We start from the raw sequence: 22,215 nt of genomic DNA on the forward strand, positions 1-22,215 counted from the left end.
GTAAGCTGTAGCTCACGAAAGCTTATGCTCAAATAAATTTGTTAGTCTGTAAGGTGCAACAAGCACTCCTTTTCTTTTTTTTCTGGGAAGATGGTTGCTATTTGTTTATTATTAGAATGGGAGATTATCAAAATGAATTGTGTTGAAAAATGGACTCTGCTTCCGTCAGTTCTACCACACAAATATCTTCGTGGTTGATAATAGCAATGTTTGTATTACAGATACCTCAATATCTATGTGGGGATTCCAGATGTTGAAGAAAGCTTTAATGTAACAAGACCTGTGTCTCCTCATGAGGTAATAGTGAATCCAACTGTGGATTTCACTTCATGTTTACTGTGGGTGGGTTGATATTGTGTGTAGCTTTTCCTGCCCGGTATCTCTTCGCTGTCAGGAAAGATTCTTATAATGGCCAGGTATATTCCTAGTTTGGGAAAAGAAGGCATCGTTAGTTAACATTCTAATTGTAAGAAAATCACTCCAGTGGTTGTGAAATGACTAAGTACCTGAATAACTAATTGTTCACTTTTTAAAAACTCTTCTTCCGGTTTAAAGCAGCAGGTCCTCCTGATAAAACAAAGTGAATATTGTATGAGAGAATATATATATTCATATTTCATAGAAAAAACAGCTTTTAAAAAACATTGTTTGCAAAATCAACCACTAATAAGTTAGGAAGTGCCAGAATTAAAGTTGTCTGTGTAATATTAATTCAGTCCATCGTTCATTTGATAGTTTTTCCCGGTATCATGTTGGATGTCTGATACAAAGCCAGGACTAGAACCCAGAACCTGGTGCTTCTGGGTTCGCATCCAGTGCCTTAACCACAACATCCTTAATGTTCTTTAAATGTAGACGTTTTTGCACCTTTGTAGACTTTGAGCACCTGTCTTTGAGAGCTCCACACTCTTGAAAATCAGACCATTTACTTAAGAGCCTACATATGGACTTTAGATTTTAGGCACCTGTCTGGCTCCTGTTCCACTTCTCTGCTCTTCATGGAGTTTGTGTTCATTTTATTTTCTAAAAGGGATAAAATATAGGTGAGTGTTCTCAAGCTCTTTCATGGTCGGACTACTTTTTTAAGGAATTGTCTCATGGATCACCACCTCCCTCTCAGTTCATGACCACATACCGTTCCTGTGACAATTATCCCAATTGCTCCCATACAAAAGTAATACTAGAGAATTATTTAATGTTGTGTTTTTACTGCCATTTAGCAGCGGGAAAATAGGAGGAGAGCTGGCACCATATGACCAACAAGTTTGAGAACTGCTGGTGTAAATTAATTTTTGTTACCGGAGAAACTGTTTGCCTTTAGCAGGGAAAAAAGAGTATATATAAGTAATATATAAAAGAGCAATATACAGTAATCCTTCGGGCCCATCTTGTGTATAAACATGTCCTCACCCACAGGGCAAACTGTCTTCCAACATAAACCTGCATTTTACTCCATATACTGTTAATTCTGTATTTATATCTGTACAAAACCTTCAGTGAGTACATCAGAATCCTGAGAATTAGGTGCCTAAATGAAGGTAACATACTCAAAGGCTGAGGCTATGAATAAGATATAATATGTAGCTTTGAAGTCTTCTGGAAATGCAAATTAACCTTGTATCAACATTGCAGATGTGTATGTTTATGCAAAACTAGTTTGACATTGGATTACTGGCTTGGGGATTGGGGAGAGAGGACTGGTGAGATCAAGAATATTCAGAATGACAGAGCCTTGGACTATTTTATGCCCTAGCTCTGTGAGTGCTGCTCCTATTGATATCTGAGGAACTTGCATGTGGGGATTTAGGGAATTGAGAGAAAGTGACATTTTAATATTTCAACCTTTTATAACTCCTCTTTCATAAGAGAAGCACCATGTAATTGTCCATTATTGAATTTAAAAGATAGCTAATTGTCCTTTTTTAATCTTACACACTGGCTGCCTTACGAGGCTTTCAATTGCCCCATGCTGTTCGATGTTAAGATACAGTACATAGAGACATGCCTGAACCAAAAAACCAGATCTGAGCACCGGTGGGAGTGGGGATGGTCTTGAAATCCAGATCTCAATTTTTGCAGATTAGCGCTACCTGCATTTGAGGAAGGTGCCATCGCTTTAAAAGTTAAACTGCTTCATGTGGCCACAATGTTTCCATATGAAGAAGCAGTTACCATGGCTGCTATTGAAGTCTTGAAACTTTTGTTTTTAAAAAAAAAGACTTTGGAATTCCTTGGATTTTGTTTGACAGACACTGAAGAGACTCAAAAAGAAAAGGAGTACTTGTGGCACCTTAGAGACTAACAAATTTATTAGAGCATAAGCTTTCATGAGCTACAGCTCACTTCATCGGATGCATCCGATGAAGTGAGCTGTAGCTCACGAAAGCTTATGCTCTAATAAATTTGTTAGTCTCTAAGGTGCCACAAGTACTCCTTTTCTTTTTGCGAATACAGACTAACACGGCTGCTACTATGAAACCTGAAGAGACTGAATCTATCTCTCTTTTGCTTTCATCCTTCGTGATTGCGGGTGGGAGGCCAGGCAAAAGTGGGATCTTCTGAGTAATCTTGAGAATCTCCACTCTGAAGTAAGGGTGAAAAATATCTATTTATCTCTTTCCTTTTAAGTGTCGCTTGAGAGATATGACCTACTCTGCCCCAATTACAGTGGACATTGAGTACACTAGAGGTAGCCAGAGGATTATTCGCAATGCATTACCCATTGGCAGGTAAGATACAAAATATCAAGATAGCAGTATCAGCTTTTGTGTGTGCCATCAATCCTATTGGTGTGAAACTTAATCACTATATAAAAAAACTAGGGAAAGCTCTTTTTCCACCTTAAAATTAAAATAAAAAATAAGCTTGCAAGTGGAGCTTGGTGAATAGCAGCCGAGAGGATATGTTTCTGTTGGTCTCTTTGCAAATTTCTTTTGTTTTTCCAGAGCTTTTGGAAGTTGTAATTTGAATCTCTTCCCCAAAACTTGATTTATGCCTAGCTAGAGAGAGATATCTAAAAGAGACAAATACTACAGCCTCAAGCAGGGCTATTTTAAAGCAAAAATTCGGCACATTGGCTTCACACCTCGGCCTTCTTTACCTGAAATGGAGAATTTTGGGAGGTCTGCTACTGAAAATGCAAGCATCACTGGATTCCAATCTTGATAAAATTCTCCTTTAAAATTCTACCAATTTAGAGTCTAGATTGGATGTTGCAAAGTGATATTTTGAGTAGATGTGGCTGTGTAGAGGCAAGAAAACCAATTGAGTAGACCAAGGATGAGGTTGCCAGTATGGCTAAGAACACTTAATTCCTCAAAAAAGAGGATGGAATGCTTAAAAGGGGGAAAAAAAGAAGCTCTGAGAATTCTAGAGGGGCCAGAGGACCCAGTCCCCATAGTTTTCACTAGGACAGGATTCCAAAACTCCTTAAACTAGATAAAATGGCTGTGGCCTACAGAGAATATTTCATATATCACCTGAAAAATAACAGATTGAATACTGTCTGCAAGCAGCAGGAGGAAGAGGTTAAGGTCCGAACATTCTCTAGTCCCTGACTTTGATTCCCGAAGCAAAATAATTTCTATTGAATTTGTTAAGAGAACATGGATCGCAGCAGTTTAGTTATAGAGCCAAACTTACCGTAAATGAAAATAACAAATTTTTCTTATTTCTGAACCTTTACTTGATTGAAAGATTGTTTGAAAGAATTTCTGGGTACAAATAGGCCTTCATAATCATTCCATGCAGTGACTTAGATGTAATGAAAAAAAAAAAAGAAGTGATCAAGTGAAAGTGCATTTTCACAAAAACTTGTATGTAGTCATCACTTCTCAAGATACTTCTACACCGTTGCATCAGATATAGTGATCTGTTGTGGCTACAGGAGGGAAATGCAGCTGGGTGAGCACTTAGATTGTCGTAATTCACTTAATATTTTTTCTTGATTTTCTTCTACACTTTTAAACAATGAAAGGAATGAGGATTTGTAAAGCGATCATGGTATAATAAGCCAAAAAAGACCAAACTATTCCACAGACCTACTGCACTATATCTGTACACTAAAACCAGCAGTTTTATATACCTTCTTCTTTCCTGTCAAGTGGGAACGTTACTGCAAGGAAAAAGAAAATATTCTTCTGGCACAGCACTGTACCAATCTATTTTGTGATTTGAAAATGGCTCCAGTGATCCTATGCATTCACAATTTTAATTCCAAATGCAATAGACTAACAAGTTCCATGTCTGGATGAAAGGAGAGTCATAACAAACTTTCAGCTTGGTTTACTTAGTAGAAATATTACATTTAAAACAATATCCAAAACTTCTAGTTAACAACGAACATTTTATATAAAAGAACAGCCGATGATATACAAAAGAGAGGGAACGTCATTAAACGCATCAGTCCTGTGATACTACTCTAGATAGCTAAACAAGTTTTTAAATGTATAGATTCCAAAAAGTGTGTTTTTAAATTTTTAAATATGTTAAAACTGGTAATATCTGACTGGGAATATAGTTCCACCTCTTTTTGAAACAATGTGTTAATCTTTTCATAAACCTTTAAGTTAATTTGCTTGCCCCAAGTGAGCACATGTCATACTCTGTTTGATTTGCAGTTCAGCTGGAAACAAAGTTCCCATAAGTTTTTTGTTTTTTTTGTTTTTTTTCCCCCTTGCACTGTTGTAGTGGGAGCATAAAGTAGCTTTAAGTTTTAGTGGGGAAAGTGGCTTCTATTGTGTTGTATGAGAGAAATGTTTGGTCAGAAAAAAAACACTAACATTTTATTTAATTCCAAATTAGTTTGCCTGCCTTTTGTATTTCTGTATGCACTTTCAATGTGCATTGGCTCATTATTCCTCTCCCCATTTTTTGTTTCTTTTCTTTTAAAAAATAAAACAAAACATTTGAAGCTGTTTGCTTGGGAGGAAAAAAAATCAATCTGACTCCTTTTCCTCAAATGAGTAAATTTGTCTTATACTGTGACACGGAAGCAGCAAAGTAACATGTTTTCCATTATTGAAAAATTGAGGGTTGAAGTCTGTTCCCATTGGGTTTTCATCATGATATCTGCATACCCCATTCTGGTTCTCTCTAACAACTGGTTATGATTCCTGAAATTAGTAACCAAGGAATTAGGCCGATCACATTTGTGATCTAGGATAATGACTGGCATATAAAGCTACTTATCTCTAGTGAGCGAGTGAACACACTGTCCCAAGAAGATATAATTGGAGCAATTAAGATATTTGCATAGATGCATTGCTGTGAGAAGATAGCAATTCTTCTTTATTAAATACAGAAATTTACACACAACTAGGTCAATTGCTTTTTATTTTTAGATTTAAGTATATGAAAATGGCCAAGAAGTCCACGAAATTGAAAAGCTCCAAAGGAAAGGAATAAAGTTTAGTTAGCAAGAGATGACTGAATTTTAAGTTTTCAGGAGTCCCATTTGATGAAGTGGATATTTACTTGCATAGCTGCCTCACAGAGCTCTTAAACACATTAGGATGAAATTCATGCCAGCGAAGGAGGCCAGGGCAAAACTTAAGCATTGCTGAAGTCTCATATAAGCGCTATTTGGAGGACTTATGTGGAGCATGGGCCTTACGCAGGCCTCTACAAAGGAGTAAATTTCACTGTAATGATGAATTGTTACACTCATCTGTAGGAAGAACCATGGCACGTGGCTGTTTTTTAAGCAAATACAGTGTGTGAATAAATTACTTTTTATCACATCCAGAACGCAATTTCTTTTTTCTTTGAAATAAAGTGCCCTCACTTCTCATAGATTTTTTCAATGAAATATGTAAGATTTGAAAAAGTATCTTGTGAATCTGACTGAAAAAGCATTTTACAATAAGAAAAGTGGATGATTTTACTATGAGAACTCCAGAATTGCTTATTAACCAACAGCAAAAACTCAGACATACATTGGCAAAAAGGAAACTTTCATTCATCTGTTTCATGGGATCTCTCACTCTTTTTGTTTGGATCACATATTACAGCACTTAGGTTTTTTACACATTTTATCAGAATATTTGATAAGATGATGCACACAATGGGAGGGAGTTAAAGGAGAGGAACTTTAACTCAGTTTCCTTGCTTTTGTACTTTACTTCTGATCTCTACTTTTTCAAGTCCCCTGGGTCATAAATGTTCAACACATTTTCTCCAGTTTTGTCATCACTGACTGTTGTAAGGTCTGTGACTTCTCATGTTGTCATTCTTCTTAATTTACGGTACAAGGATAACTGGTTTTCTTACAGAATGCCTATAATGCTGCGCAGCTCCAATTGTGTTCTTACTGGGAAAACTCCAGCAGAGTTTGCCAAACTTAATGAATGCCCTTTAGATCCAGGTACTGTCTTCATCCAATTAATTTTCCTTCTGTGGCTTTTTTCCTCTCTAAAAGATAGTTTTAGAAAAATAATGTATATTGGGAGAAAAATAATCTCATCTGTTTGTATGTACTAGTTATTTTCCTAAGAAGATTAGTCAGGCTCTGTCTCATTATCATAATGGGTAGCTACTGAATATACACTAGTAGTTAAAGAAGCAAATAAGCTTTCATGTGTATTTTATAAAGGATGAGAAACAGTTCTGACAATATGGAAAACAGTATGCTCAGACAGGTCCCCTGGCCTCAGAAGTCCAACATTTTGAAAGGGTTGAGGTAAGAATGCTGATTTGTGAGGGAGAATAAATATTCAATTTATTAATACTGGGAATGCTAAGAGGATAAAAGGACATTTTAAAAATGTACAGTATGGTTGAAAAAGAGTAAGTACTTCTATTCCTTGTTCTGTAAAGCAAGACCAAGGCGGAAAAAGATAAAACTGAAAGTGGGTGGCTTTTTAAAATTTTGCACCTTAAAAAAAGGGAAAAGTTATTTATCAGTATCTATTATTCTTCTAGTATATTGCTTCTGCAGATCTGTTCTTTCTTGGTGTGGGCATACATATATCCCATGAGTGGGATATACAGAAGCAATTCTCAAAGGAGAGGAAATATTTGTTTACATTGTATAATTAATCTGTGGAATTCACAGCTCAGAGAAAATACTGTATCAAATTGTTCAAAAGTTTCTTGAACTGTTTATATGCATGACTAACATTCGTAGCTAGAGAACATAAGCTAGAGACAAATCTAACACTTCAAGACATAAATTGATGACTTCTTAGAGTAGGAGTGAAATTTTCCTTCACCGATATAATGTTGCATTATTGGCCAGGTGTACTTTGCTTAAAGGAGAAGCTCAGTGCTCTGATCCAGTACAGCATCTCCTATGTTTCCCTTATAGAAGTAGAGATTTTAAATTAAAGTTACTAATGTCAATAACCTGGCTTTACCATGATTTTAAAAAAAAAATTGTTAATGGTTCATAAGGAAACCACCAAAAGACAGATATTTATATAATCAAGAGAGCTGGGGAAATACAGATGTTATCTCTACCTAAGTATTCATATATCTGCTTGTTAGCAACAGATGTCAAGATCTTCATAATTTCTTAATTGTCCATACTACTTTTATTATTTTTTTTATTAAAGACAGATTTTTTAAAAAAGTTTACTTGCTTTGGTTGTAGTTTTTCATCAGTGTGTTGACTTTTCTCTCTCCTCCTCACTTCCCCCCTTTCCTGTCATTTATCAAAGTGCTTTCAGGAAGTGCCTTTATGTTTTCCCTGTTCCATTTTATCTCTGTGTTCATTTGTTATGATCACAAAACACCTCGGTGTAAAATGCTATACAAGTTGAGGATTGTTCCAAGTCAGATTTCTGATTAGAATACAATAACATGAAGTATAGATTCTTCATTGCTTCAGTTACTACAATAGAATTGAAATGAGTGAAAAAAGGTTAATATTAAATTGTTTCACTGGAGAAAGTAATTATGGAAACCAAGCTTATTAATTTGGGGTCCTGTGTTGTAATTTGCTGAGCACCTCACATGGTCAGTCCTTTTAATCATGATGTCTTAATCAGGTGCTGTTCTGGCAAACAATTTTATTTGTGGTTTAACTTGCAGTACCAACAGTTCATCAACATCCTTTAGATAAATATTTTCTGTCTCCCTTAGGGTTCTCTTTAGCGCCTATCATTATTGCAGATAAGCACTTTCCAACAAGATCTTAAGATCCCAAGTAGATCAGCATAACAAGATTCCAACAAGATCTATTAGTCTTTTCTCTCTCCATAGTTATAAGAGGTTCCCCTTGGATTAGAATTATATATAACATTTTGTGAGATGGTGTTTATTCCCCCTCTTTTCCTATTATGTCATTCTCTTTATGCATTTCTTGTAGTTTTAATTTTTTAATTTACTTTTGTGTTTATACATTATAACATTTTTGAAACTATATCGTAAGAGGTGAATAATAGCCGAGGAAGATGAAATGCAAACCCATTTTTCTTCTCTGTTTGGTAGGTGGCTACTTCATTGTCAAAGGTGTAGAGAAAGTCATTCTTATTCAAGAGCAGTTATCCAAAAACAGGATCATTGTGGAAGCTGATAGAAAAGGGACAGTTGGAGCTTCTGTTACCAGGTATGGCAAATGCACTGCAATCACTTAAGAGTCTTGTTTATGTCATCACTTGGAAGTTAACTTTCATTTACGTCAGTTTAGTGCAAAAAATATTGAAAACACATTTAGCACCACTCTCTTTCTAACATAGTTCCAATAACTTAAAGCCCCATCCTGAAGTCCACTTGCCCAAAGTTCCCACCAAAGTCAATGGGAGACTTTAGATTTGGCACTAAGTTAGTGAAGTGAGTTCCAGTTTTTGTTATAGAGCAAATTTTGCTGTGATACTTTTTTTGTTTTCTGTAAAAATACAGAAAACAAGTGCTACCTATAGTTTATAGTATTTGACCCAATCTTGCTCCAGTTATCAGTGGCAAACTCCAAGTGACGTCACTAGAAGATTTCTCTCTTTTTGGTTTCTAGTAAACACTGCAAACGTGCCACCCAACCTTGATGCATAAGCACGCTGACCTCTCACCAACATGTGGATGTGTAGGAGGCTTATTCAAGCTCTAGAAGTTTAACTTCTTTAGTTTAGTGCTCATGAGAGTTGTCAGAGTCTGAATCATCATGGAGCCTGAATCGTATGTTCAGTCATATGTCAGGTACTTCATGCATAGTGACATTTTCAGGCCTTTCCTCACCGCCTTACCAATGTGCTTCCTGACCTCTTACCACCTCTAAGACTAGGAGGGCAGTTAGGTTCCCATACCCACTCAGACTTCCCAGCTGATGCTGCCAGCAACCAGTTGAGGTGTAATGTTTTATGTTGTGGCTCCCTGCCTTTTCGGTACTGGTCAATTTACTTTGACCACTCAGTGGCCATCAGAGTATGGCAGTATTCAGTCACACAAATCTGAAGTGGATTTGAATCAACTAACTAGTGATGAAATGGCTGGCCCTTTACAACATCTAGGGCTACCCAATGGTTGCATCTCTGCAGTGGGGTAGGGAAAATGGGTGCCATGCTAATTAGAAGACTTATTTACACAAGCTCCATTCAAGGAAAAAGTTAATCTGTTGGGAGTGGTGTTGAGGTGGGGGGGCAACTTAATCTTAGGCTAAATCATCTTAGTATGGATCAAAAATCTATAGGGTGTTTTTTGAGGGTTTTTTTTTTTTTTGTACTCAACAAATTGTTGAAGACTGCAGATATATTCTTATGGGTTGGGCCTCTTATTCTTAGCCAACCACCTTTATTTTCTGTTTCAGCTTTTAGTGTTAATTTTTAACCAAAAACCAGTGCATCCTAAAGCATCTATTGCTGTGTTGAGCCACCTTATATGCTTTATTAGTAGATGCCCCTAACGCTTATCTCTTCCTACTGGAGTACTATTACACAAGCAACAAATGTGAGACCAAAAAGACTACAACAGGATGTGTGGTTATATCTCACTGCTGAAACTCTAACAGTCCTTGTGCATAGAAAGAGCTAATTGGATCCATGTGTCAGTTTATGTATTACTCACTTATGTTTTGCAATTTTCAATTAATCCTCATCCTACTAAATTTAAGTACTGATGTTCCCCATCACCAGTAACCTTCTCTTATTTCTGGTCTATGCATCTGTAGCTGTTGTTTAAAATCAATAAAAGGCATTGGAATTTATTGGTCTGAGTGAGTGAAATCTTCTTTATAAAGCACTTTAAAATAGTTAAGTAAAACTTAATACTCTTTTTTTTTTTTTTTTTTTTTTTTTTTTTTTTTTAACTTTAGTTCCACTCATGAGAAGAAGAGCAGAACAAATATGATTGTGAAACAAGGAAGATTTTACCTGAGGCATAACACTCTGTCAGAAGATATTCCCATTGCTATTATATTTAAGGTAATATAACTGTCAGTCTATAAAACTTTAATTCAAAAGCAAAGCTCTGTAGTAGCACTCATGATTTAATAAGTTCTGTAAAGGAATTCTGGACATGAAGAGTTTGACAATAACTGGGTTTACAGCATATTATTAGAGGGAGTAGAGTAAAATATAGAGATACGGGCAGAAATGTTCAAACCTTTAATTCTTCCTGCAAAGGCCAAAAGCTGTCCTTGCTATATTTCTTTTGAAGTTAGTGTATGTACAAGATACAAAATAGAACTACAAAACGTAGATTGCTCAAAATATTTTGAAAGACCTTTAAGGCATTTTTATTAGCTGAATCAGAACTGGTGAACAACTAAAGAGTGACTCAGTAATGGTGAAAGTAACCATGCATGTTTCATAGAATCCTAGAAATGTAGGGCTGGAAGGGACCTTGAGGAGTTAACTGGTCCATGCCCCTGCTCTGAGGCAGAACCAAGTATACCTAGGCCACCACTGAGAAGAGTTTGTCTAACTTGTTCTTAAAAACCTCTAACGATGGGGCTTCCACAACCTCCCTTGGAAACCTATCCCAGTACTTAACTATCTTTATAGTTAAGTTAGATGTTGGGAAAAACTTTCTAAAACTTCTGTGCTGCAGATTAAGTCACTTGCTTCATGTCCCCCCTTCAGTGGACATAGAGAACAATTAACCACTATCCTCTTTAATAGCAGCCTTTAACATATTTGAAGACTTATCAGGTCCCCCCTCAGTCTTATTTTCTCAAGACTAAATATGCTTGTTTTTTTAACTTTTCCTCATAGGTCAGGTTTTTAAAATTTCTTACCATTATTGTTGCTCTGCACTGGACTCTCTCCAATTTGTGTAAAACTTTCCTAAATTATGGTGCCCCAAACTGGACACAGTACTCCAGCTGAGGCCTCACCATTGCTGAGTAGAGCGGGACAGTTACCTCCCGTGTCTTACATATGACACTCCTATTAAAACACCCCAAACTTCTAGCCTTTTTTGCAATTACATCACATTGATTCATATTCAATTTGTGATCCACTATATCCCACAGATCCTTTTCAGCAGTACTACCACCTCGTCATGTGTTCCCCATTTTGTATTTGTGTTTGATTTTTCCTTCCTAAGAAATACTTTGCAATTCTCTTTCTAGAACTTCATTTTGTTGATTGCAGACCAGTTCTTCAATTTGTCAAGATAATTTTGAATTCTCATGCTGTCCTCCGAAGTGTTTACAACCCCTCCCAACTTGGTGTGATTTCCAGATTTTATAAGCATACTCTCCACTCCATTATCCAAGTCATTAATGAAAATGTTTAATAGTACTGGACAGATCCTTTGCTGGACCTCACTAGATATGTCCTCCCTGATTGACAGAGAACCACTGATAACTATTCTTTGAGTGTGTGTTTTTCGAAGAGTTATGCACTCACCTTGTAGTAATTTCATCTAGACCACATTTCCCTAGTTTAAGAGAATATCATGTAGGACTGTGTCAAAAGCCTTACTAAAATCAAGATATAGCAGGCTGCCTCGCCTGTTTTCATAGTCTCTGTCACAAACGCACAGTCTGTTTCTTTTCCACCATGAGCACCTCAAATCCTCTGTTTCCAAATAGGACAGAACATGGCACAAGTATACAGCAGAAGGAGCCATTCACACAGCTTTCTGTCCTCCACCCAGCTTACTCTCTGAGCCTCCCCCTGCTTCCTGTTCCTCCCAGTTATATATCCTCCTGGTTACTGAGCCAACTCTCTCATTAGCCCCAGCAATTACCACCCAGTGTCAGTAGTCCCCACTAGAAACAGGTTGTTTGGCTCCAATTAAGCCTACAGCCTTCTCTGTGCTGCAGCTACTTCAGTGACCAGAGTGCGACAGCTAGCACTGTGTCACACCTGCCTAGCTACTAGGCCAGAGACTTTGTCAAAGAAGGAAATTAGGTTGGTTTGGCATAATTTGTTCTTGATAAATCCATCTTGACTATCATCACTGTTATCTTCTAGGTGCTTATAAATTGATGGTTTAATAATTTGTTCCAGTAACTGTCCAGCTATCTAAGTTTGGGTGACTACTCTGTAATTTCCTAAGTTCTCTTTTATTCCCCACTTTAAAGATGGGCACTATGTTTAGTTTAGTTCTGTCCATGAACCCTTTCTATTTAGAGCAGTTTTCTCAGTGCTAATTGCACTGTATCTAACCCATTCTTATAACCCTGACTGCATGTTCTGTGATGTAGGATTTTATATTAATGCATCGTTTGTATGATCATATAATGGAGGACCCCTTATAATACCTATGTACAGTAGAGCATGGCAGGGTTTAGAAAAACCTGCTTGCCCAGTGTGAGTGGGGATTTTTCTCTGGAGAGTGGGCTGAATGAGGCTCCAAAGCTACTTGCTCCTTTTCTGACAGCAGATGAGGAGGCAGAGCATCTTCCACGATGCTAGTCCCTTTTGAGGAAGGGAGCAGGGACCCAAGAAGTTGGAACCACTACATCTTTCACAGGAGTAAAGGGGGAAAGGCATTGTGGAGAGTGGCTCATGAGCTGGCAATCTTTTCAGTGCATGAGGGTGGGGAGGGGACAAGAGGAGCAAAGAGCCCAGATAGAGAGGATTAGCTGGGAGGCCCCGGTGCCTTCTGCATGTTCAGGACTCGGGGAAAGCCTGAAGAGTGGTGCGGGTAGCAGAAGCAAAGGAGCTAGCCCTGGAAAGAGGCCATTGGGAATGCCAAGGGCACTCTGCACTGATCATTTCCTGACTCTTGTGAAGTTAAGGCTTGATTCTGAGTGAAACTCTCACAGCAACTTTACCTCTGCTCCAGGGTTTATAACATTTTTCCCAACACCTTCTTGCCCAAAATGTAAGTCTAGTAGCAAACTGAAAAAATCCTGCCACATCATTTTCCCCCAAAGCCATGCATGTTCATTTTCTATTCACTCATCTTCACTCCCTCCCAGTGCAATCAGTTCTGTCCTCTTCCAATCAGTGCTGTTCTTCTAAATTAAAGATCAGGTAATGCTGGTCTTCCTACCTGTTTGCTGGGCTCCTCTGCTGCTGCCCTCCTTCCTCAGACTGCAGAATGTCCTAGGCTTTCCAACTCCTTTCAATCTGGCCCTCTTAGAACCTTCACCCTACTAATGCATTAAGGGCCTGGCTTTTCAGAAGTGCTGAGCATTCAACCTCCAGTTGAAATCAGGAGAGCTGTTCTTGCTCAACACCTTTTAGATCTGGCCTTGGCTATCTCCACTCCCATAGCTATCACAGGGGGTAGAAAGCAATGAACATTTCTCAGGAGGTCTTCCGTACGTTGGCAGATTGAGGTCTTTAATAATGTTTAGGTTTAAGATTTTTAAGATAGCTTGTTTTTTCTTGCATCTTATTCCATATGATTTTCTTTCTCTGTAAATCAGGTCTACCTTAATTTTTTACTTGCTCAGAGTTTCATTTGTTTCTCAGATACTTCCAGAGCTCACCAACATCTTAATGTATGTGATGGCTTCAATCAGTCCCTTTCATAATTTTGAAGAGCCCTACCCTGATTAGGAAATTGTAACGTCCATTTGCATGCCAATGAAATCCTTACTGTAGTGAGTGAAAATGTAAATGATACAACAACGACAAAAATCACTTACACAAATCAAGTCTTTAAGATGCCACAAGTACTCCTTTTCTTTTTACAAATCAAAAATAAATTGCCAGAAGAGGGCAGCACATGCTCATAACATAAAAACAGTCCTCTGAGGTGGCTGCTATATGACCGTTTTAGTAGGCAACTTTAGAATTTTGGTAATATGTGGGGGAGCAGTTTGATTGGATTTGTTTCTGCAAATGGAAAATAGCTGAATAATATTTAGATTAAGTCTTGAGAAACAAGTCCAAAGTATCTCTCATCTTTAATTATTCAGATCTCTTCAAAAACTTGAGCAATATTGTCTGTTTTAGCAACCAGTGTTAAAGGAGATTGAGTAGAAATGCACTGTAAAAGTGTCAGAAGCAATGGGCTTACAATTCCTTTTTTTCTAGAAAATCAGATTAATATTAATGTGCCTATGCAGGTCTTGATCTTACTACTTGAGCAGTCAGAAGTTAAAGTCTGTCTTTATTTACAAAGTTGAACTGTCACAGTTTCTTGTCACCCAGTGGTATGTCCAAATATCCAGATACACAGAGGTATTCAACTACACTCTGCTGTTTAGTCATAGAAAACCTTTTTTTTACAATGTGGTAATGACACCTCAATCATATCCTGGCAACGTTCCTCATAATGTATCACTGATTTCCCTCCCCGCCTACTCTTCTTATAAATCTTACATGAACATTTTGTACACCAATGGGTTGCAGTAAGACAGGTGATCACAGTTGTTCTCTGAAGTGCAGTTAGCAAAGTATTTTATAAACTAGTTTAGAGATTTCTATTGATATGCCTAAGTAAACAATTATCTGTGTATACTTAATAATCCTGAATGTAGCAACTTCATTCTCTTATTCAGTGATAGACCTTTCCATACCTTTGCAATATCCTTTCTATGAAATATTAAATTAAGGTCCTTCTCACCACAGCCTGTGATGATACAAGTGGAAATTAAGGATCCCATGGGACTCTTTATTAAGGAATCTTGGCCAGGGCATCAGCTCTTTTCCCTTCTCTTGTTGAAAACAATTAATTTTGTCCCATGATATGAGAGAGCTATTGCTGAGTGCATAATGGCTGTGCTGTTTTCCTACCCATATTTGTTATTTTGTAAAATGATTTGGGAGATCCGGGGTATGAATGGCACTATATAAGCCATTTTCTGGTTTATATATCTTTTAAATATATGGATAGGAGGTAAGAAAATAAAATACTTAGTTTTTGTGTTTCAGAGCAAACTATTTTCCTTTGCAATACTTACTGCTCCTGGCTAACCAGTATGTCCGTTGATTTAGTCACTTGAGCTAGCGACCTCTGATTATATCAAAACTTTCTAATCAGTTAAGTTCATCTACCAAATATATAAAATATTTGGTTCTTTTGGAGGAGAGTAACATCAATAGTTTTCAGCCTGCAAAGATTTCCTCATTTTCAAGATGCCACTTTATCAATGGTTATAATCTTAGAAAAACTCTTGAGGGACGAGAGAAAAATATATAGCAGGGGTCTCAAACACTAGTTATTTCCTGTGGCCCAGCATAGCTCCCCTCACTCCCGCCTCTCTGCCTCAGCCCCCCGGAGTGTGCCGCGTCCCTGCTCCACCGCCTACCTCCTAGCACTTCCCACTGTTTGGCGTGCTTAGGACTTTCCAGGAGGGAGAGGGGAGGAGTGGGGATGGGGCGCGCTCGGGGGAGGAGGCGGAGAAGAGGTGGGGCTGGGGTGGGGATTTGGGGAAAGGGTTGGAATAAGGGCAGGGAGGGGGTGGAGTTGGGGCAGGGAAGGGGTTGGAAAGGGAGCGGGGTCTCATGGAAGGGGTGGAGTGGGGGCGGGGCCCGAGGCAGAGAGGGGCTTTTGTATCTTTGTATGAAAAGGTGTCAGTGATGTGGCCCTCTGGCCAATGTACTAGTCCTCATGTGGCCCTTGTGGTGATTTGAGTTTGAGATCCCTGATATATAGCATATGGAAACATGTCTCTGTTAACTTTTTTGTTTCCATAGTTGGATTATTTGATTTAACATTATGAAAATATACCCAACAGTCTTGCTATTTCTTAGAAGATCCTTTTCAGCAAGGAGCTAAGTTTGCTATGAAAGTGGTGGAGTATGCATGTGTGTATTTTGTTGTTGAGGATGCTATGTAATGTGCATTTATTTACACTATCATTCCTCAAAATAGAGAGTGGAATTTAGAGGTTAGAATGTTGTACTTGTAGTCAGGAGTCCTGGATTTTATGCTTTTGCCACTGACACATTGCATGCTTCGGGCAAGTCATTGAACTATTTTGCCTCAGTTTCCCCATCTGGGAGATCTCTATGCTAATGCCTCACAGCAGTTTGAGGTTTAATACTTATGCAAACAAATCTTTTATTTAAAATAAGAGACCTGGAACTAACATGACACATGTCTGCTGAGGCTAGAACTCATGGTATCTTCCAGATTTTCAGGCCAAAAGGTTTTTTGGGCTGCATTGCCTGCATAACATACGGAGCCATTCGGGGAGTTTCATAGGAGATGGTGCAATTTGAACATTTTAGCAGCAGGCTGTACTGAGCATGTGGGAATGTTAATTTTCCTAGGGTTTATAATTTGACCAAAGCTTAGCTGGTTGTTTTTTGACAGTGATAGCAAGAGACTATTCTCATCCTCCTTTCCCCATCTTTCACCATCACCAAATGTCAAGGCTTTGCTCCACGAGATGGAGGCAATAGATCACTTACAATAAATGATTGAAAAATCTTTTTTTTTTTTTTAAACAGAGGAAAAAATAGGTACTTTTGACGAATTTCATTCTTGGCTGTGGCATGTTTGCTGAAACTTTCATGAAGATAATACATCTATTTGCAGCCTGAAGTCAACACCTGGCATGGGAAAAATTTAGTCCAAACAGTAAATATTTGTCATTTATAAGTAACAGAAGAGAGCTTTATAATGGAAAGTGTTGGGCAACCTTAAATAGACGCATCACTAACAGCTCTACCTAAAAGATCTGAAAGCAATATGTATACGATGTGTGTAATAACTAAAAACAGCCTTCTAAGAAATTTCCTTAGTTCAGATTTCAAACAAAAAAACACTTGTTTTAGCTTAATAAATTTAACTTATGTGCTGGTTACACATCAGTGGCAAGATGATTTTGTATGTATTTTTGTTTTTTCCCCTAGAGACTATTATTTTTTTTACTATGTGGGCAGATATAGATCTGTGCGAATGACTTGGGAGTTGAAAAAAGAAAAGGAGTACTTGTGGCACCTTAGAGACTAACAAATTTATTTGAGCATAAGCTCAATTTATTAAGCTTATGCTCAAATAAATCAGTTAGTCTCTAAGGTGCCACAAGTACTCCTTTTCTTTTTGCAAATACAAAGTAACACAGCTGCTACTCTGAAACTTGGGAGTTGAAATAATGCAAGATAATACACTCTCCCAAAACTATTGGTGTAAAGGAACTTTAAAGTCAGATTTTAGGACCCAGATAGTTTTGTAAAACATCTTTACGCTGAAACCTTTCTAATTTCTGCATGTATTGAAGCCCATGAATAGCACACTCTGGGATCTGCAAAGAAAGAATTGAACAGGGTTCCCATTGTCTCATTAGGAAGTGGTTTTAACTTTGCAATAATTTGAAGTTTGTAATATGAAATCTTAAAGAAGCAGATTAATATCTCCCTCACTGTCGGTATGCTGAATTTATGGATTCCCACATCTCTAATTTCATAGCACTCATCTCTGAACTGTGAAAGCCACAAATTTATTCTACCTGTGATGGGGTCAACCTCTAACTTTTTCTGACATCTTTTAATCCAGTCACCTGCCAGTCTCCATTCTCTAATTTAACCTAAAAGATTACAGAACTGCATTCTAGGGAACTGCCATGGCAACCGTTAGACATCATCATTAAGATGTGGGCGGGGGGAGGAGGAGCTGGGCTTCCCAGGGCTGGGGCCAGCCTCCAGAAGAAGAGGTGCACTCTTACACACATGCTTCGTTAGGCAGCAGCAATTTCCACAGTTCTGGACACCAGTGGGGTTGGCAGACTGCATTCTAGTATGAACTCTGGACATTCTTCACACTGTGTGTGTGTGTTTGCTTCAATCCAGCTTTCTACTAAACTCAAAGTCCTATTGGTCCCAACCTCACTCTCTCAGCCTGGCACTCTCCTCAACAACCTGCCTTCCTTTCCTTCCTCCTCCTTACTTCTCTGCCCATATTAAACTATCCCTTCCTGAGATTTCCCTTTCCCCCACCTCTGTCCCATAATATAAGCCCCCGTGGCACTTCATCCAAAAAGAACTAAGAAGACCTATGCAAATCTATTCCCTGACCACTTTGCTTTTATATTTCTTTCCCCTAGCCTTTCTTTTTAGACCACGGACACCATTCCAATAGGTCTGTACAATACCCAGCACATTCTGAGTGTTACTATAATATGAATAATAGTAATGAGATATCTTGGGGCTTCTGGATTCCAGCTGTGATACAAGCTAACCACCCTGATTCTGCAGTGCATTGTGCATGAGCAGATGCAGAATTAGGGCCCAAAGTAGGAAAAAAAAGAGCATTAAGGTAGACATGAATAATCAAGCTGCTAAACATACCAAATAAAAATACAAACAGATGTTTTGTTTGCATGTCCTATTAGTATTGCATTCATGTTGGCTTATATGCATAGCTAAACTCGTTATACTGTGCAACACCATGTATAGTATGAACTAACAAGTCATGACATTTTGATACTGATTTAATGAAACTATTCCAGCAGCAATCAACCTCAATTTTGTTAGCCCAGTTAGCAGGAAATTCACAGTTCACTTTTTTCATTAAGACGTTCTGTCCACCTTGCTTTACAAGTGTTTGAACAATTTAAATCACATTTTAAATCTTTCTCAATTAAGCAACTAGCAACAATTTAAATTGCAAATGCATAAATATTCATCAAGAACCTGTTCTGCTATCTTTTATGTAGAAGCCTTTATCCATGATGTGCAAAAGTATGATTATTTTGCCTACTCTTTAAATTGAATGATTAAAGACTTGGATGAAGATCTTAATTGAGAATCTATAGACGCCTGGATAGATTTACTTGTAGATTGTTATAATAGTATCCTGGTAGTACTGCAGAAGTGTGATGTGTGCTCTACACCAAACCTACAATATACACTGAAACTGGAGCATTCTTACACCATTACAGATGTGTGGCTTTGAGACCTCATCAAGACACATGGGTGGGTTATTTTTGTTTTTTTGTTGTTGTTGTTATTTTTTTACTTTAAGGATTTCTACCATTTGTACCTTTTAAAAACAGTGTCAAACACCTGACAAAGGGGCCAACAAATGTATTGCAGAAGGCAAGGCAAAATAACACCCAGCAAAGACCATTTGAAGGAAGGTACTCATGTATTTTAAAGAAAATATGACTCTTTGGTACATTCTCAATTTTTATTGAGAATTGGTGTATAGGGTATACCTCGTAGGCCATTATTTACAATAGTCTTTGTTGTGCACAGCTTAAGGAAGAATATGAATGCAAAATGTAACTTTGCTCCCAACTTCTGAGAAGCATATTATTACTCCGCCAAAAGAGGTTTAGTGAGATTATTCCCAGTTTCTTGATATGGCAGAATTCCAGACAAATGTGTGAAGGGAAAAGCTTTAGCACCATCTGGAATCCACAAAGGCCTGCACTGCTGGCTACCACCTTGAAACACTTATTTATAGAGAGATTTTTCTAAACCTGTTAAGCGCTTTCTTAGTTTATTAAGCTTTTTCCACAGTATAAAGTATAACAAGGTGTCTAAGGATCAGTGAAAGAATAGATAGAATGGCTTTCAAGTGGGATTCTGTAGTGAAGTCATCTTCTAAATGCAAATAGCTGCAAAGATGGTACATTGCAAAAGTTACTCAAATAGAATATGCTGTAACAATAAGTTTGCAGAACTGTTTGGAGTAGGGGGCTTATGTGTGATCTCTTAGATAATTTCACCCTCCCTTATTGTAGCTCTTGAATAGGCTTTCTCTGATTGTTTGGAAGGCTACTGTTAGTTAGTTTTTATTTTTATTAAGAAATTATATTAAATGTATACTTCTGCAAATAAGGAACAGCTCACACACAAGTGAAAGGCACTTTAGAGCATTTGCTTTCCTGCTGCTTATCAAGACTACCATTTCAGGTTCTTCCATAGCTTGAGTATGGGCTGCCAGTGCCAGATGGCACGGTTTCTGAGAGAAGAAGTAGCTTTTTTTTGCTCCGAAGTCATACTGACAAACGATACCAAATTAGCATAAGCAAATGTCAGTGAGTTAACATAAAGCCAGCACTATTTCTGTCTTTTCTTCCTTTCCTAGGCCATGGGTGTTGAGAGTGACCAAGAGATTGTGCAGATGATTGGTACAGAAGAGCACGTGATGGCTGCATTTGCTCCCAGTTTGGAAGAATGCCAAAAAGCTCAGATTTTTACACAGATGCAGGTGTGTCTTTTCATATGGCCATGGGCTGTAAAATCTAAAGATGACTATTTATTTTGCCATTGGTACATGGGTTGTTGACACAACAGTTTTATGGTATTTTGTTGTTTTTGTTTACTTTTGGTTTGGGGCCATACATGTCACAAGAAAATTTCTGCTCTAATTGTCTGAGGAGAGGAGAAGAAACGAAGCCAAGACACATCTATTTGTACTCAGACATGAGAGTAGCTCATGTTTAGTGTATGTGGTGGGTAGTGAAGTCTATAATCTGAGTGAGCTGGATTTTTGTTGAAGGCCTCAAATTTTTTTTAGAGTTGGTCACGCCACAGACAGGAACCTACCACATGAGTGTGCGACTGCTTTCATTGTGCATGAACTCTACCGAAATTCTAATTCTTTGCATAAAGCCAGTAATAATAGCCACCAGCTAAGGATGGGTAATTCTCCTCAGTCTGAATGCCTTAATTAGCTGGAATAGAGGCCATACTGCTGCAAAAACTTAGATTATCTCTGGTATTGCATTATAAAAATGATGAAAACTTTTCATAATTAATCTTGAGTTTATTAAACTGGATCTCGTTTTCTATTTTTCATCCTTTTGGATTTGTCACAGTTAGGACCGGCATAGAAGCCCTTTTAAGTAAGAGCGTGAAATAATAAAACGGTACAAGGGGAGACTGCAGGGGGAACATAGAAACATGAGCAAAACAAAACCCTATTAAGAAAACATTCCATGCAAGAAGTACCAAATAGAATAAAGATAAATTGAGTAGAGAGGTGATGAAATCTGGGGAAGAAGGTGAAGGACAGCATAGAAAGGATGATCTAATGGATAGTGCACTGGTCAGGGATTTGAGACCTGGGTTCAATTCCTGGCTTTGCCGCGACTCCTTGTGTGATCTTGAGTAAATCACTCAATCTGCCCTGTGCCCAAGTTCTGTAAAAATGGGGGTGATAGCTCCCTTCTTACAGGGGCATTGTGAGGATAAAATCCATGAATGGATTAGCAGGGGCTTTTCTACTATGGTAATAAGAGCCATGTATACATAAATAGATGTGGTTACTACAGGAAAGGAAATAAATCTTACTTGTAATTTTCTCTGGATACATGCAATTACTGTGTTAACCTGGATGAAACTGACTGACTAGACAAGAAGGAGTTGGAGATGAAAAGTGAATTGGAGGGAATTATATTTTTTTGGCATGTGGAGCCATGCTTCTCACGTCCCCATGATGGTTTATTTTCCCTATATTGTGGCACTTATACCCTTTCACCATTCCCTATTCATCCACAGATGTTACCTATGTATATTATTGAAATGTACAGTATGGTTTTTGTCAGTTATGTATATTAAGTTGATCGCCTACGAAGCTTTCTGTGATGCTCATGAATGAAAGTTATTATTTAAAAGTATGTGGTGTTTTTCACTTCTGTGACTTGACTTTGTAGCTATGCCACTGACAACTAACTAAATTGCAATGATTGTGAAAAATGTGTGTATATGTATAGATGACATTCTTAGTACTAAACACATCTGTGGTACTTGCTTGACAGGCATTAAAGTACATAGGAAACAAGGTACGAAGGCAGAGGATGTGGGGAGGCCCAAAGAAAACTAAGATGGAGGAAGCACGAGAGCTGCTAGCATCAACCATCCTGACACATGTTCCTGTATGTAGTGTGCCCCTTAACTTGAAAAAAATGTTATTTTGGGAAGGTGAAACACAAGTTTTCCACTCGTATGAATCCTGTTAGCCATTGCATTAGAAGTC

General features: G+C 37.9%; 1 protein-coding gene across 1 annotated transcript in view; it reads left to right on the forward strand.

The window, feature by feature from the left end:
* Nucleotides 1–22,215, forward strand: part of POLR3B (RNA polymerase III subunit B) — a 130,779-nt gene that overhangs the window by 10,960 nt on the left and 97,604 nt on the right. The window contains 7 exon segments of the mRNA XM_043519596.1: nucleotides 222–297; nucleotides 2,629–2,729; nucleotides 6,273–6,364; nucleotides 8,431–8,548; nucleotides 10,244–10,352; nucleotides 20,323–20,445; nucleotides 21,998–22,114. Coding sequence (XP_043375531.1) covers nucleotides 222–297; nucleotides 2,629–2,729; nucleotides 6,273–6,364; nucleotides 8,431–8,548; nucleotides 10,244–10,352; nucleotides 20,323–20,445; nucleotides 21,998–22,114 — 736 coding nt within the window.

Source organism: Dermochelys coriacea, chromosome 1 (assembly GCF_009764565.3).
Source record: "Dermochelys coriacea isolate rDerCor1 chromosome 1, rDerCor1.pri.v4, whole genome shotgun sequence".
Lineage (NCBI taxonomy): Eukaryota > Metazoa > Chordata > Testudines > Dermochelyidae > Dermochelys > Dermochelys coriacea.